The sequence below is a fragment of the Aphelocoma coerulescens genome, chromosome 4, assembly GCF_041296385.1.
Source record: "Aphelocoma coerulescens isolate FSJ_1873_10779 chromosome 4, UR_Acoe_1.0, whole genome shotgun sequence".
Lineage (NCBI taxonomy): Eukaryota > Metazoa > Chordata > Aves > Passeriformes > Corvidae > Aphelocoma > Aphelocoma coerulescens.
Window position 1 is genome coordinate 1,613,384 of NC_091017.1, and position 16,401 is coordinate 1,629,784.

Sequence of the window (16,401 nt, forward strand, 5' to 3'; positions counted from 1 at the left end):
AAGCATCTCCTTTCTCCATGTCCCATTAGTGACTTGTAAAAACTGAGTACAGTTGTGCTCTAAGCCAGCAGAATTCAGATACCAAGAAGGGAAAAAGGAAGAGGAAAAACGACACAACTCATATCCAAAGCAAAATACAAGTATTTCAAATTTACGAGTGTCAGAGGAAACCACCACCCTAACTCCTTTCATTAAACATTGACAGAGCGCTCATCTGCATATCTTAATCTCAAGCAAACAAACCCAGGTTTGGAGTCAGGTGTGTTTAGCTGGATTACAGATCACTTTCCCTCTCACCCCACCACATTTAAGGCATGAAACGGAGATGAGAGCCTCAAAAACACCATCAGATTTGGGACTGAAGGCTCTCTCCCAAGTCCTTTCTCAGCTTGTTTTCCTGACTGGGAGATGCTATCAAGAAAACAAACATAAAAAACCCAGGCTAACTTGTTGGGTTCCTCCTTGACAATATGCTACGTGCCAGGGGGAAAAGAAAACAACAAACCTTTATTCTCTTACAACATGTGCTTAGCTAAGTGCCAGCTCAAATAAACAGCTGTGCCCAGACCTTCACTCTGAGGGCAAGCCTGCACCATGAGCTCAGTACACCTCTACCTTGCCTGACGCCAGCAAAGGGCTTGTAGGGCGAGCACAGCCTTTCCTGGTGAAAACTAACTCTTGCTGCAAGAAATTATTCCAGCTTTCCCAGGCAAAACCTGCACTGACAGAAAGAGCTTTTTAACCAAAGCAACTGTGCCAGCAGAAGACACAAGACAAAAGAGGCTGCCAAGTTTGTAATGGCCTTATTTAGTCATTAACCTGTTTGTTTGGCAGAGAAAAAAATATCAGTAGATCCCCTTCAAAGCAGTTCTTAATCACCAGCTCTCTGGGGATGTGAACGCCTGACCCGACAACCACTACTGGAGCATCCAGCGCCTCGCAAATGCTTTTTCCTACACACACAACCCTCGAGTGGCAGCTCTGCCCTGGGTCTAGACATGGAACTGATAGGGCAGAGCATGACTGAAATCAGTAGGCTCCCAGTAAGTCTCCTCAGCCCCATCCGCCACCATCTATGAAGAGCAAAACACCAAACACCTCCCTTGGGAAATGGCTGGAACATACAGACCTTCTAGAGAGAAAAGCAACAATATTAGAATCCCTTGAGGGGCTTACCCTTGCCTTTGTTCTCCCACTGTTGCTCCCTCACAAGTCCAGCACACAGGAGCCAGCACAGAGGTTTTGCTGTGTCACTGGCAAGGCAGGAACTCAGCGCCCACCTGCTCTCTGAGTGCTGAAGCTTTGGCAGTCGCTCAAGGTAACAGGTTAGCAGCATAGAACATTCCTAACCCCCACTCTGTCCCTCTTCCCTTCCATCAGATACAGGAGAGAAACTCCATACACTGCAACAGCTCTTCAGACATGTCTTTAGGTGACACTTCCCACCTCTTGGTACAGTTGTCAGCTACAGAAAAACAGGTCAATTTTTATCCTTCCCTTCTTTAGAAACAACAAAAACCCCTCACTGCTGAGCAGACCTTTCAGCATTGTACTTCCAAACCTGGAAGTAAAATTCCATCCATCTATGTATTTCTAATGTCTACAAACCTGCTTGGTCTAGTCACTGCTCACCTCATTCCCTCAGCATGTTATGTGATGTATTCTGCTTTATTCAGGTCACTGCCTGTTCCCACCCCTCACTCGGTCACTCCAATGAGAGACACACTGCAGCTCAAAGCAAGAGTTCCATCCAAGCTAACTTCAAGGGCCATAGGATTTCCAAAAGCTAGCAGAGAAAGCTCTCAGGAAGCAAACACTGGTTCCATAAAATCATCTCACTCCTGTAAAAGTGGTCTAGAGCAACACTAAGAACTGCTAGCCCACAAGTTTCAAATTTGCCAGTTAACCCGGGCCTCTAAAAAAAGCTGAGAACCCTCATTCTGACCACTGAAGGACCAAAAAACTCATCCTGTGGATAGGAGTCTCCTCTCATCACTGTGCAGAGCAAAAGCACTGACAAAATGCTGCTGTTGGATGACAGGAAATGTCCCCACCACACAGTGCTGCTGCAGCAGAACCAGTGTTTGTGACCCTGCTGGAGCACGGCCCTGCTAGCCCCAGCTGGCGTGTGCAAGCTGCCCCAGCCTTCTTTCCCAAGAGTCCTGGTGGACTGTGCATGACAGAGATCTTCAGGGATTCTATTTAGCAAGAGCCTACTTCAAAGCCAGCCTGCAAATACCTCAGTCTCACCCCAGATTACTGTTTCCTGTAACGACTGAAAGCTCCTCCATCTCTATGATCTGTTTCTTGGTTTGATTCCTGTGGAGCTATTTTGGAAATGAAGCCTCAATAATGAACACCAGCCAAAGATTCCATCCAAGGCATCTCATGCTCTCTCATATCCTGCCAGATGAATAAAACTGTATGAGCCATATCAGAAGAGAATCAGCTCTACCATATGAGCATTTCCTCATCCAATATGTCTCATTGAGAAATCCATTTCCCTTAACATCCATCTCAATCTCGCCTTAAAAAACATCAACTGACAACTTCCCTCTAGCTCCTGCCATCCTCCCCAAACACTTCTACAGCAGTTAAAAGGTTAAAAACACAGACCAAACCTCAAGGCACACTTTGCTGTCGGCAGCACAGGTGCTACCGATGACTCATGCTCAGAACAGCAACATGTCCAAGACCTCACACTGTCAGGCAGTCACCACTGGAACCAAGGACTTGCAATTGCTGGCAGTTTGGGCACTATTTCAGATTAAACTTCATTTTTACAAACAGCTCATAGCCTTAAAAATAAACCCGCAGCAATAACGAAAACTTAAACCAAACTCTACATACTCTAATTTTTTAACCAAATCAGAGACAGCACTGAAAGGTTTTGGGTGTTGCACTGCCAAAAAACAAACAAAAATCCCTGAACAAAACATCCTGAAACCAAGGAGCAGAAGTGGAAATCAGTACTTAAATTAAGAGGCCGAATTCTAGTGTCTACATTGAATTTCAAGACTTTAAGTACTTCCTAGGGAAAGAAAAGATCATTCAAGGGACATCCTATTCCAGCCAGCAGGAAATGTCATAGGACAGGTCTAATCCCCTACAGAAATGTTTTCCAAGACCTGAAGCAACTCAGCTACCCGAGACAAGGATCAGAATGGGAACAGCCAGTACTTTAGCCCAAATACCCAGGCTCAGAGCTGAGAAGGTGCAATAACAGCACAGTGCAGGTATCCGCATCCAACATACGTGCCGGTGTAGGGAAATGAAATGCAAAGGTTCGGTCCATGGGCAGCAGTGGGACAGACCAGGAAGGAGAACTGGGTTATATTCCAGCAGCAGAGACAAGCAGAGTAGAAGAGAAAAACAAAAAACCCTCGAAGGCAGCACAACAAATGCAGAGACAGAAAATTCCAGACAAATGTGGCTAAAAGGTGGGTTCCACATAAGGGCTTTGAAAGATCCAGAGATCTTCAGCCTGTGCTCCACAACAAGCAAACACAATTGCTACATTTCCAGCAATGCTTTCTGACCTCCTGCCAATATGATTCCAGCTGGATTGTACCGGCAATCCCAGAAGCAATGCTAACAGCAGTCTTTAAAGCCAACAGTGCAACTGGATGCTGGAGGTGTCCTCATCTGAGGGCAACGGGCAAGTGCAGACCGTCAATAAAACATAAAATGAAGATGCATTATCACTTTGAGCATATCATGGGTGAGCAACCTTGGGACAAAAGGAAATTTTCAGACAGGAAGAGCTAGTGACTCATCTCCGGCGTGGACAAATTCCACCAGTTCCACTGCAGGCATAGGCTAAGCCTAAGTCATTAACAGATCTCAAGAAAAGCCATTATTTACATACCTAAATAACAGCAAACGTGTATCACAGGAGTTAAAGTACACAATACAGCCATGACGCTTGGCAAACACAGTAAGAATTCCTTTCCAGAGTGTACCATGCCATAGCATCTCCAAAGCTCAGTCTCACCTATCCTAAAATGCTGAACACCAGCAGCGGAACAACCAGTGTCACACTGTCCTTCCAGGAAAAGGCTAGTCCTGTGCACAAGCCGTGGTTATGCCAAAGGGGAAGAGTAAACCTCCGCAGGAAAGAGCTGAAACTGTGAGATGAATCTGTTCTTCACAGCTAAAGCTCTGAGAATCACAGGGGCACTCATTAGCCATAAAAACCTGTGCATAAGTGCACGCACAAAAGCACGAGGAATGCTGACAATGGAGTGCCTGATGGCTCCCAGCCTCAAGGAATCTCAGTTTACTCTTCAATACCTCGGACTGCTCAGTTCCACAAACCAGAGCTACATTCTTGTGTCACAAGTCCCCCAGTCAGAAACCAGACTGGTTAAAAGAAGCACAAGCTGCACCAAAATCCCCACTGGAACAAGCTCTTCAGTCAGTTGACATAAGCACACTCTCTAGACAACAACATAGCAGAAACAGCAAAGGACAAGCACACCTGGAATACCTACACGACTATGCTGGACCATTGCAGGAAACCCTCAGGAAAGCAGCAGCACTACAGATCAGGAAGGATACCTAAAAAGTCAAGTCCTGCTGTTTGGGACTGCGGGTGTTCTCCTCACGAGGCACAGCACAGACAGGGCACAGGTGACTGACCAACAAGCCAGTCAATGACCTGAGGCCACTGTGCTGGGCTGAGGGCTCGGGGTAAAGGCCATGAGCAGCAGCGAAGACAACACCAAAGGTGCAGTGGAAGCTCAGCAGAGAGCAACAGCTATGGTTTCAACAAACCAGCAGAGGCAAATCTGAAGGGAATGATGAGAAAAGAGCACGCAGTCAGCATACATCTGTAGCTGATGCTGAAACCAGGAGGAGTTAGGAAAAGCCCTGGCAATCAGATGGGCTAACTCAGCAGAACCGCTCAGAGAAGAGGACTAGAAAACCTAAGACAGGAGTGGAGCAGGGCAGAAGCCACATCCTCAAGAAGGCTGTGTCCGAGTGAAACACTGGCTTTAACTCGTGTGTTACAGCTTGTATGAGATCATGTTTCTAGCAGTTATTAAAAGACAAGTCACAACGACTTAGAAGGAAATTGGAGAGAAAAGCACAAAATACAGGACAGGAGAAAGCACAGGATGTCCTCTGGAAGAGCTGCAGTGGCAACATTTTTGTAAATAACTCTCAGAAACCAACAGCCTTTTTCCAAGCCAGGCAGTACGATGAGCCAGCAAACATCTATGGTGCAAGCTGGACAACCTTGACATCCTGGAGAACACATACGGAATGTCCAGCCTGCCCAGGACGTTGGGAAGAGCAGTCAGCACAAATCCAAGAAATTAGCAATACCCTGCACTCTCATTTAGCATGCACCATGGTATTATTTACACAGCTCTCATATTCTCTATACCCACAGACTGAAACTCGGAACCAAGAACAAAAGTCACCTGCACACAATAGCGTCCAGTTTGGACTCTGAGCATTACATTATAGCCACCTAAGGTAAAATAAACCCCTGCACTGCTTATTCCCAGTATGGAATCCACACTCCTTGTCACTACTGGATTTCAATCAGCATTTTGGAGATCCATCCCCAGTTTGGGTTCATTTGGCACATTAAGCACTGTGCATAGCCTCAGTAGAACTGCTAAGCGTTTTACTTCGCAGCAGGCTGCCAGCACCAGCACTGCTCAGGGCTGTGTCCGGGCCAAGAGCTCAGCCCTGAAGGCTGCCATGGCTTAGACACGGGGGGATTAGTGTTATCCATGTGCTAATATTCACTCACAGCACATAAACAGCTGGTGGCTGCACGGAAGACCTTCTGGTGACCAAACCCCTGCCATTAGCTCAGCCTTTTCTAGTCATTCACTTAATCCAGCAGGGTTTGCTCTATTACCCTCCCTCCTCCCGGAGAGCAAGATTTATCTCGTTCCGTGCAGTATTTATGCTCTGGCCAAGCGAGGAAGTGACCTCTTCCTTCTTTACCTTTTGCACAGCCGCTCACTGTTAAAGCCCCAACGCTCCTCTTGCAGCCAGCCCAGGGAGTGAGACACAATGACATCCTGTGGCAGATTGCTGCATGGATTTCTCCCCATTACCGCTACGCTACAGGGACTGCAGCAGTTTTGCCATCACTTTGTATTTAAAGACCAAACTTCTGCTAGGTTTCCTTTCTTCACAAATGGTTACAGCTTTCATTTTTTTGGGTGAACTAACACAGCTGACATTGCACAGATGGCTTTTAATATATTTTAAAACAAATAAATAACTTCCAGTGGCCATGAACCTGGGCCAGTGGCATCAAAACATCCCAGAACAAAACCTAAAACCAGGGCTGCCTCCCTCTTCCATTATTTAACAGCACACTTCAGACCTACAAAACAGCACATCAATATTAACTAATGCATCTTCCCAGGCTCCTGAAGGCATGGGGAAATATCAATATTTTAAATACGAAAAGAGTGAGGCTAAGAGCGATTTATTTACTCACAGTCACGCAGAGTCTAAATAGGAGCTGGGAAAACCCACCTGGGAGCCCATACACTTGGTTATGCTGAAATCTCTTGGCAAGAGCACTTGCACACCATTTTGTCCTAAGATACACCTAATTATTGCTACATACATACAGACCTCTCTGGTCTACGCTTAACAGTTCACGCTCAGTTTCTCCTGGGTCATTTTTATTTCACAAAGAGATTCCTGGGTATCTAATAACTAGAAAAAGAACAGAATCAATTCAATACTTATCATATTTTATATACAATTCCATTATTATGAAGTCTGCTTAAATAAATAGAAAACAGTACAAGTAAGTAACTGGCACAGAACTATAGAAAATTAGATTCTACCTACAAAATTGGTTGCTGTTCTAAGAAGCATCCAGAGATGAGAAGGTGAACTTAAAAGAGATTAACTTAGAACTTAAAATCCACTATACAGAAAACAGCCACAAGGACTGAGAATAAAATGAGGCAATATTAAGACCATTGCTCAAACAGGTACATGCATCACAATTAAAACACTACTAATCAGTACTTTATCTGCTTTCTAACTGGGAAAAAAACAGCATCTCAATTTTGTTTCCCGATCATGACTCTTGATTAAAACAAGCAAGCATTCCTAGGCAATTCCATCAGAGTATCTCTCACCCAAGGGAACAGAAAGGGACACAACACTCAAAGGCTGAAAAACGATCCTCACCAAACAGCGGACACCAGTTCAGAAACTTTTCGCATCTCTAAAAGGCAAAAGCCAACACAACAAAACCCTGGTTTGTGGTAGCCTGAGAATAGATTTAAGCAAAGGAAATACTGACAGATTCGGAAGGCTGAGGTACTGTTGGAGCTGAGGCTTAAGCCGAGGCACAGGCAGACCAATCTCAAGCCATCTCTGCTGCTGTCTGTGTCCTACATACAAGCAACTGCAGCTTCGTGTGCTCCAGGCCAGCCACTTTCAGATCCCCCAGAAGCTTGGGGGCCAGTGGGGTGTGTGTTTGGGGTTTGGTATTGTTTTTTTTCTCCACAGCAATTAAAAACATTCTTATAATTGGTCATGACTTTGCTCCTTCCAACCCAAACTTGGCAGGCAGAGATTTTGTAAAGCTTTCTGGAACAGGCTGCAGATAACCTGCCACAGAATTTCTGTGTGCTCTCTGTGATGGGTTTCAAAAGAAGCCTTTATTAGAACTCAGACATGTTTACTTCCTTGCAACGAGCACTGTCATTCCAATTCCTGTGATTAAATCCACAATTTTGACAGCTGAAACTGTAGAAATAATTGCACCGTTAGTCAAAATAAGTTGTTACTGTTCAGACTCTTGCCAAGAATGCTTTAAAAGCTTGTACTATGTGTTTCAAGTAAATCTGAACTGAATCTTCATCCATTCCACCTCACTTCCTTTCTGGAGCAAAGATCTTAAAATCTTTCCTTTTACTGTGCAACCTTCAAGTCCTGCACAAGATTCTCTGCCAGACTACTGCTACTTTCCGCTACAACATAAATATTATACAACGCTCTTGTGCTCAGCACTGCGTCACACACATGATGCACTTTATGAAATGCTGTGTGTCTCTATCCCCTAAGTTCATTTCCCACACATGAAAAAAATCTGAAGTCAGTCACAGTTTCTCAGAAGTCCTAGAGAACTTTTTTACATCAAACACACCCAGAATCCATAACCTTCAAGTCATCCATTGTACCAGTATTTATTACGTACGAGCAATCCACAATATTACTTCTTTTATGAGACAAGAAGCCAACACTATTAAGCACTAAAAAGTCTTTCCAACCGCTTTTATTTTTCAGCCAATGGTTAGAGAATGCCAGCACAATTCCAGCCATAAAGCAAGAAATCCCATCTCCAACAAGCAGGTAGTAGAAGCACCACGGTAGACAATGAAAAGCTTTACAATCAAATTTTGCCTTCAAAAACCGACTGTGCACTCAGAAGTGTTTAAAGCAGAACAAAGCAGCTCATAAAACCCAGCACCTGAGATGGGTAGCCTGAGAAACTTTTTTTCTGCACCTGGACCAAGAGGCTCAGGCAGCAGCTACTCCACACAGGTCTCCCCTTCTTAATCCAAGCAGGTGAGACAGAAAAACCTACTTCCAAGAGTGCAGGATCTGGGATAAGCACCCAGAAGGCCCAGTGAACACATGGAGCAGCTGCAACAAAGGCAGGCAGCCACCTCTCACATCCCTAATGCGATTATGGGATGGTTTAGCAACATGTCATTTACAGATGGAGGCCGTTTGCAAAATGCCCTTCTGCTCAGTGCAGTGCCTAGCAAGCAAACGTATTCCTCTCCAGAAGAGGACTGACCAGCAACAAAAACAGCACTGTTTTCAGAAAAGCTAAAAAAAAAAATTGGTAAAAAAACCCCAAACATGCCAGATAACAAAAAGCCTCGAATATCCTAGTTTGCAGTGCATAATAGAAACACATATTAAAAATTCATTTGCTATATACAGAATTTCAGTCACATTTGCATTTAATCCAGTGTATTCTACAAAGAACTTCTACCAAAAGCATTAGACAACATTTTTGTGTACCTTAAAATATAAAATTCCAGGTTATATTAAAATTCCCTCAGCAGCAAAAACGGTTTTAACCTTTTACTTCCTGGGAACAACAAAACATCCATTGCAAATCCATGCAACTAAAAAAACACTGAAGAGATCTAAAAACCTGCTACCTTCTTGAAAATTAAATAGCAGTTAGGCACAAAATAAATTAAAAGCATCTATAAAATACTCTAGAACTCACTGGTCTGGTCAAAAAATGGTGCAGCATTTGGGAATGCTCAGAATCCTTGTCTCTTCAGAATTTGTGCATGTTACTTAACATAACACTGAACAGATGTACCGATTTATTTAATAATTTCCCTATTCACAAAGTTTATTTGTTCCTCACAACCAAATCACCAGGACTGAGTCGCGCCTCTCCAGAGGCCTCCTATAAAAGAAGGAAGAAGCTGCACTTGAGACTTTGATCGCACAGAAGTTTGGAATGGTTTGACTCTGTCTGCACTTCAAAGAGGATTATAACATGGTCAAAAATTCCTTGACCTGCAAAAAGAAACAAATATTGTCAATCACACTAAGTGTTTATCAACAGAAATAGACAGCAACCATATTTACCTCTCCTCTGCTTTATGCTTTACTACAACCTAAAGAAACAGGGAAAAAGAAGCTCTGGCTCAGCCATGCCGTTACCTGTCCATCAATAAAAGTTTACAGACATGGTACCTGTAATTGAGCAGATGCAGGGAGAGACACGATGGAATGATGCTCACCCCTCCTGTGCTCCTGAACTACAGCCCTCTGTCACAAAGGAACTGCATTACAAGCAGGTGTCACCCAAGCAGGAGGAGGAAAATGGCCACCTCAAAAGAGCTGTCATTTGGAAACCACCGAGTCACGCCCACTGCCTGAACAGCAGCCAGATTTAATGCCAGAGAACAACCCAGTGCATCTAATCAGGACGTCCCTTGGAATCTGAGGCTGGCAAAGAAATAATAAAGCAATACCTACCAAAACCACAGTGCTCGGAGAAAATCCAATACTGGAGATCAATGCTAGGCTCACAACTCCTGCCTTTAAGTTTCAGGAACATCCCTAGGAACTCAGGAACATCCTAGGAACAGCCTGAACTGGGACCATTTTCCTCTGTCCACTCAAACCAGGCTACTCCATGGAAAGGAGCTGACCATTTACTGGAGGACATGGTGCTCTTCTTTTGGCAAAGAGTCTCCTACACAGAGCCCATCTGTAAACGTTTTGTCCAAATTCTTGATGTGAAATGGAAACATATCTTGGATCACACTCTCCAGCTGTGACCCTTCCCTTCCCAGGTCAGGGCTCAAGGAGGCGGGGGGAAAAAAGAAGAGGTCAAATCCCTTCCTGTAGAGAGGGGAACACGTAACTGTGCCAAGACCAACTTGAAAGGCACCACGAGAAAGCCACCCTCCACTTCAGAGAGTAGCACCAGTAATCCTGCGTGGAGAACCCTGTCAAGATTTACACACCAGGCACAGTTTCAGGATGAGCATCACAACAGAGGTGAGAAGGAAGGACACATGGTCTGGGTCCCCACAAAGCCCAGTGCACCCAGCCTCATCAACTGCACCTCTTCCCTGGCTCCATTTAGGAAATGCCAAAAAATAGGGCCAACACAGGGCATCAGCTGTTCCCAGATAACCTGACAGCTACCCCGGAGTAAACTCCTCCAAAATCCATACTAAGTTCCCCAAGCCTGGCCTTATGTCATCTTGTGCAGACGGGAAGCACGCTCTCTTCCACAGCTGCCATGTCCGGTCACTCCATTGATTAACAAGCTGGAGCAGGAAGACTGGTTTTAATCAGGCGAACACTTCCACTCTTGGGTGGATCAATGGAGATCAAAGGACAAAGCTGCTTTTCTTGTGAGGGAACAGTTTATTTCTGAAGAATGGAAAAACATGTGCAAGCCATTGCTGAGGTCTGTAAGTCATTGCAGCTACTCAGATCAAAGCGAAGTTGTCCTCACTTGAATCCCATTGGGATTCAAGTACCGAACACCTGAGCAGTTAAATGGCAAAGGTTTGGCCTAGCTTTAAAATATGTGTTGCAGTAGGCTATAAAACTGCTCATTAACTGAATGGAACTCTGTGATTTACATATTTTAGAAGGATGATTAGACAGTGAAGTGTATTTCTAGAGCAACCTGAATCATCAGTTAGTTCTGCTTGTGAAATTTTACCTTTTCGATCATGTGATCATATCTGTCCTTTTTGCCTTTGAAGTCTTCGTTAACATCGAGCGTTAAAATTGGAATTTCCTGTAGATAGTCAAAGTCTGTTCTGTATTGGGAGAGGAACAAAGCAAATATTAGTAGCTGGAAGTAAAGCAGAGGGCATTCAAATCCCTGTCAGCATTTTCATTGTTAAGAGTCCCACAGAAAAAACTGCATCTATAAATTAGAGCCAGGAATGATGAATTTACATCGTGGCTCCTGGGATACATCAGTCATTCCTGGACACTCTGCTCCCCCAGCACCTAACTGAATAACAGAAGACCATATGAAAGAGAGTTCAGCTGAAGTCTCTGCTGCTCAGAGCTCTGCGTGAAGAGAACTTGGAGCAGGCTGCATGTCCAAGCAATAATGAACATGCTGGAAAGACACTACTACTAAGGAAACACTGATAGAAATGGGCCAGCAGTTTAGATTTACATATCATAAGAAAAGCTGAAATTTCACTGGTGGAAAAAGCACTGTGGAACAACCTCACAAAGATTTATCCATCCTCAAGGAACCATTTGACAAACCCTACCGCAGTGTCCTGTGCTGGAGCCAACTTTCATGTTTGTAGTGAAGCTTCTCCAGATATTCAATGGGGATTTCTTGTTCTTCATCTCTTCCACGCAAGTAAATCCTATTCAAGCATTTCTAAAGGCAAAAGATATTAAATAAAAAGAAATAAATTGGTGTATTGCATGCCAAGAGCACAGAAGTATCCATTTGACGTTACAGACGAGCATTTCAAAATCTCACTATACGTTTCTGGCTCTTAGGAACTGTTTTACAATGTTTTAAATCATTTGTTCCCATCCTGAGCACACCTAAAGCCTCAACAACACGCCAAAATTGCTTAAGTGTTGCACTCTGTAATTAAAATATACGTGCTTTTCTTAAATAGAAAAACAAAAAGCCCTCAGAGTTACTCCAGCATGTTACATTCCACAGTTTTTTACAACCATAACAAAACTGAGGGCATGGAAGCTGGAAGCAAAGAAATATGGAAGTGATCTGTAAGTTCATTAGAGCTCTTTTAAACTCTCGTTTTTCTCTTGTTCAAGCAAGTTTCATACTCAAAAGAGACATTATTCTGTTCTCTCCTTTTAACCAAGTATTAGATGGCCCAAGATCAAAGCACGGCCACAAGGCCTCGCATACGGGGCGGCTTAGCCCCGTCGCCACAGGTGTAGGGGCTTCACAGACCACGCCCACATCAGCTCTAACATTACTGTAAACACGCCCACATCAGCTCTAACATTACTGTACAGCTATATTCCCTATGTAACAGCTATTCCTAGAGCTATTCTGTACTTTCCTGGAGTTCCTTGCTTTTTTCCAGCAGTATTTTCTGGTTTACTGTTCTCATGCATTCCATTTATAAAACTAGAAAATCATTACCATCACGGTTGACTTTAATACACGCAGTCCACATTTGCAAGAACTTTTTTTTTAAGTACTTCCAGACTTAGTCACAGCTGAAGTATTGCAGCCTTCAGGGGAACAGGGCAGCCTGAGCTGAACCCTAACCATGAGGGGCAAGGCCCAGAACACAGACTTGTTCTCTGTGCGGTCACATTCGTATCCCTCACCTCAGGGGTGGCTCGGAGGTAAATGATCCCATCCAGCGCCAGCCTCGAGCCAAACTGTTTATTCATCCAGTCATGCCAGTCCTGGTAAATTGTCCACTCGGTCTCGTTCATGCAATCAGACTCGTATAAATTAGCAGCAAAGATGTATCTGCAGACATTAAAGTGATGGAAACAAAAATTCTCTTGGACGCAGGAATCACTTGGTTTGCCTTAAGTACAGCAACTAGAGAAGAAGCTGAGTGGTAACACTGCAGCATCTCTGAAAAACTCTTGGAGTGAAACTAAACAGCCAGTATTCTCCTCCTGGAGCTGCGTGCATGAAGACCACCAACATTTGCAGCTCAGGTATGCAGGAATAACCCACAGGACACAACTGGCTCGTACACTGGGTCATTTATTTACAATAAATTAGAACACGTTATTATTTGCAATATATTCCAACACCTAAGGATTACAGGGTGGGATTCAGTTATCAAGTCTCACCTTTCGAATCCAGAAACACAGGATGAGGCATTTACTTTTGCATTTTTTTTGTTGGCCATAAACTAAAACACAAGAAGTCCCACCTGAACGTGAGGAAGAGCTTCTTTCCATGAGGGTGGCAGAGCACTGGAACAGCTGCCCAGGGAGGTCATGGAGTCTCCCTTTCTGGAGACATTCCAAACCCACCTGGATGCATTCCTGCGTCACCTGCTCTGGGTGACCCTGCCTTGGCTGGGGGCTTGGACTGGGTGATCTCCAGAGCTCCCTTCCAACCCCAGCTATTCTGGGATTCTGTGATTTGACTTGGGAGAACTTTCACCTGCACCTTGAGGACTCCAGCCCCACATACCTGTCACTGTAGACGGAGCGCTCGAAGAAGACCGCAGGATTCTGCGCATCCCGGAGTTTGCCATCCAGGGAGTTGAGCTGAGCCCGGATCCTGCTGAGGCACGCGTACGTCTGGAAGGTGAAAGCCCACCTCTCCGGCTTCTCATACATCATCCGCAGCACATTCCCACCACTCTTCTGTGACGTGGTCAGCTCCTGGAGTCACAGGGAAAAGAAGCAGCGCTGTCTAACTCCCAAAAAATGCAACTGAGGAGAAGTCAGCAGCAACACGTCCCCGTTACATTTTACGCTGAGTGAACCAAAATACATTGTGCTTTTTGCCAGGTCTAGAAAACATCTCCAGTCCCCCAAAAGCCACTTGCACAGGAAGTAGCAGCTGGACTGCCAATGGAATTACAGGTAGCTGGGAAAAAAACCCACCACTAAAATCAAGTTAGCAGCAGTTCTCAACTTCCTTTGACGTCTCAGAGCACGCTTTCCATGGCACAGGAACAACTGTCCGTGCTCACCTGATTAGTCCACAGTGGCTACAAGTAACTCTTGTAACGCTTTACCACTTTTAGAAATTACACCCGATGATGAATAACATGTACTCCATAATAACCCAACAAACTGGAAAGGAGGAACTCAGACATTGTGAGAGCAATCAGCAAAAGTGTTCCTGTCACACAGAGCCTGAAAAACACCCAGTCTGTTGGATACACTGGTATTCTGAAATTAGAGGAACACTGGACTTTTACCTCACAGTCGTCTCCAGAGCTTTGCTGGACATTGCACCATCTAGCTACAGGTTCAGGAACCACTTCCCACTCCTCATTGGCTTGTTTCAGAATATTCACAAAGGTGGATTTCCCTGCAGCTGTAGGAAAAGCATTCAGGAACCACGTCAGTGAGAAACCACCCACCGTGGTGTTATTTAACTAGTGTTCAACTCTGCCTTCCAACCCCATAAGTCTCCCACACCCGTCATGTTCCACATCAATTAATGGAGCAACTGGGTTTTTCTTTATCTGAATTTAAGCAGGTTTGACAACGCTCCCAGGCACCTGGTGATATTTTGAGGTGTGCTGTGCAGGGCCAGGAGTGGGATTCAGAGATCCTTGTGGATCTCTCCCAGCTCGGGAGATTCCGTGATTCCGGGTGTTTTACACCACAGTCAGGAAAGATGTGGGAAAAAGCTTAAGCAGGACTTGAACACCAAACAGGAGAATCAGTTTAAAACTGTAATAGAAAGCGTTTCTTTTTTGCCCTCCCAAATCTCATCATTTTTACGCCGTCAAGGTAAAGTCTTTGACATTATGAATTGGCTTGTTTGTGCCTCCAGACCTGACTAAAAGCCTTTCACCGAGGGAAACGGCCAGGAAAATTTTGTGGAAGCATCCCTGTTGCCCCGCTCCGCCGTGGTGGGAAGAGCCCTCATACAAGGAACGGGGGGGGAGGGAGGATGAGGGGGAATGAGAGGGGTAGAGGGAGAAAGTGGGGAAAGGAGGAGATGAAGGGGAAGGAAGGGAGAAGCTAAGGAAGAAGGGAAGGAAAGAAAAGAAGGAAGGAAGGAGAAAGGCAGGCAGGCAGTGCAGAGTCCGCGGAGCTGTGCCTCCCCGAGACACGGCCGAAAGCACCGAGCGCCGTGGGAGCCGCCTCTCCCTCCAGCCCTCGCCAATTCTCCCCTTCCCCGTCCCTTTCCCCGCGTAGGCGAGAGGCGCCGACTCACCGATGTTGCCCTCCACGGCGACCTTCTTGAGGCGGCCGTCGGGCCTGCTGCGCTTGGGCGGGGTGGCCATGGAGGCCTGAGGGGGCGCGAGGGCGCCTGAGGGGGCGCGAGGGCGGGAAGGGGGGGGCGGGAGGGCGCGAGCCTCGCCTGAGGGGGCGCGAGCCCAGCCCCGCGCGCGCAGCCTTCAAATTTGGCGCGCGACAGCGGCGGGGCCGCCGGAGCGGCCGCTGACGTCACCGGCTCGCGCCGCTGCCGATCCCGCCGCAGGCAAGAGCAGCCGCAGGCGGAGCGCATCGATGACGGTCAGACCCGTGCCCCGAGGCGCTCCCGCGCTCAGGGTGCCCCCGGTCCCGCCCCGCGGGACAAAGGGACCGGGAAAGGAGACAAAGCCACCCCCCAGCCACCGATTGCCTTGAAAACGCCTCCAGGAATGGCACGCGAGCTGGGGTTAAAGGAGATCGGCGGCACTTGAATTTAGGGGGCTGTTACTCAAAATATTTGGGAAGAAATTCTTAACTTCAGGAAGGAATTCTTGACTTTAGGCTGGAATTCTTTACTTCAGGAAGGAATCCTTCCCTGTGAGGGTGGGGAGGCCCCGGCACAGGCTGCCCAAAGCAGCTGTGGCTGCCCCCGAATTCCTGGAAGTGTCCAAGGCCGGGTTGGATGGGCGTTGGAGCAGCCTGGGACAGCGGAAGGTGTCCCTGCCCGTGGCACAGGGCTGGAATGCGATGGGCTTTAAGGCGCCTTCCAAACCAAACCATGGTGGGATTCTCTGAAACTCTACAACCTGCCAGACACCAAACCCGAGGAGAACCAAGTAAAACGGGGAAAATCCTGAGCCATAGGAGATGGGAACGAGCAGCAGGGCGCATGTGACCCCAGATTTATGTGTAAAGTTGAAGTAAAAGCCAGATTTTAAACCACCTTTTCCCAAACTGCCCTCCAGCCACATGTGTGAGGGACTTACCACGGGGCAGGGCACTTCAGAACCCCATCGTGGATGGGAGGGCAGG

General features: G+C 46.1%; 1 protein-coding gene across 2 annotated transcripts in view; it reads right to left on the reverse strand.

Moving 5' to 3' along the window:
- The window catches only part of DCK (deoxycytidine kinase), a 59,098-nt gene extending 43,640 nt beyond the window's left edge, over positions 1–15,458 (reverse strand). Inside the window, exons 1-7 of one of the 2 annotated variants that reach the window (XM_069012384.1) lie at positions 15,389–15,458; positions 14,418–14,536; positions 13,679–13,872; positions 12,847–12,994; positions 11,793–11,908; positions 11,222–11,321; positions 8,241–9,549 (exon numbers count right to left, since the gene is read on the reverse strand). In XM_069012384.1, the coding sequence (XP_068868485.1) occupies positions 9,523–9,549; positions 11,222–11,321; positions 11,793–11,908; positions 12,847–12,994; positions 13,679–13,872; positions 14,418–14,536; positions 15,389–15,458 (774 nt within the window). In that variant the 3' untranslated portion in view covers positions 8,241–9,522. Of the gene's footprint in view, positions 1–8,240; positions 9,550–11,221; positions 11,322–11,792; positions 11,909–12,846; positions 12,995–13,678; positions 13,873–14,417; positions 14,537–15,388 lie in introns of those variants that run through there. The other variant, XM_069012383.1, reaches the window with a different exon arrangement.
- Positions 15,459–16,401: the final 943 nt, after the last annotated feature.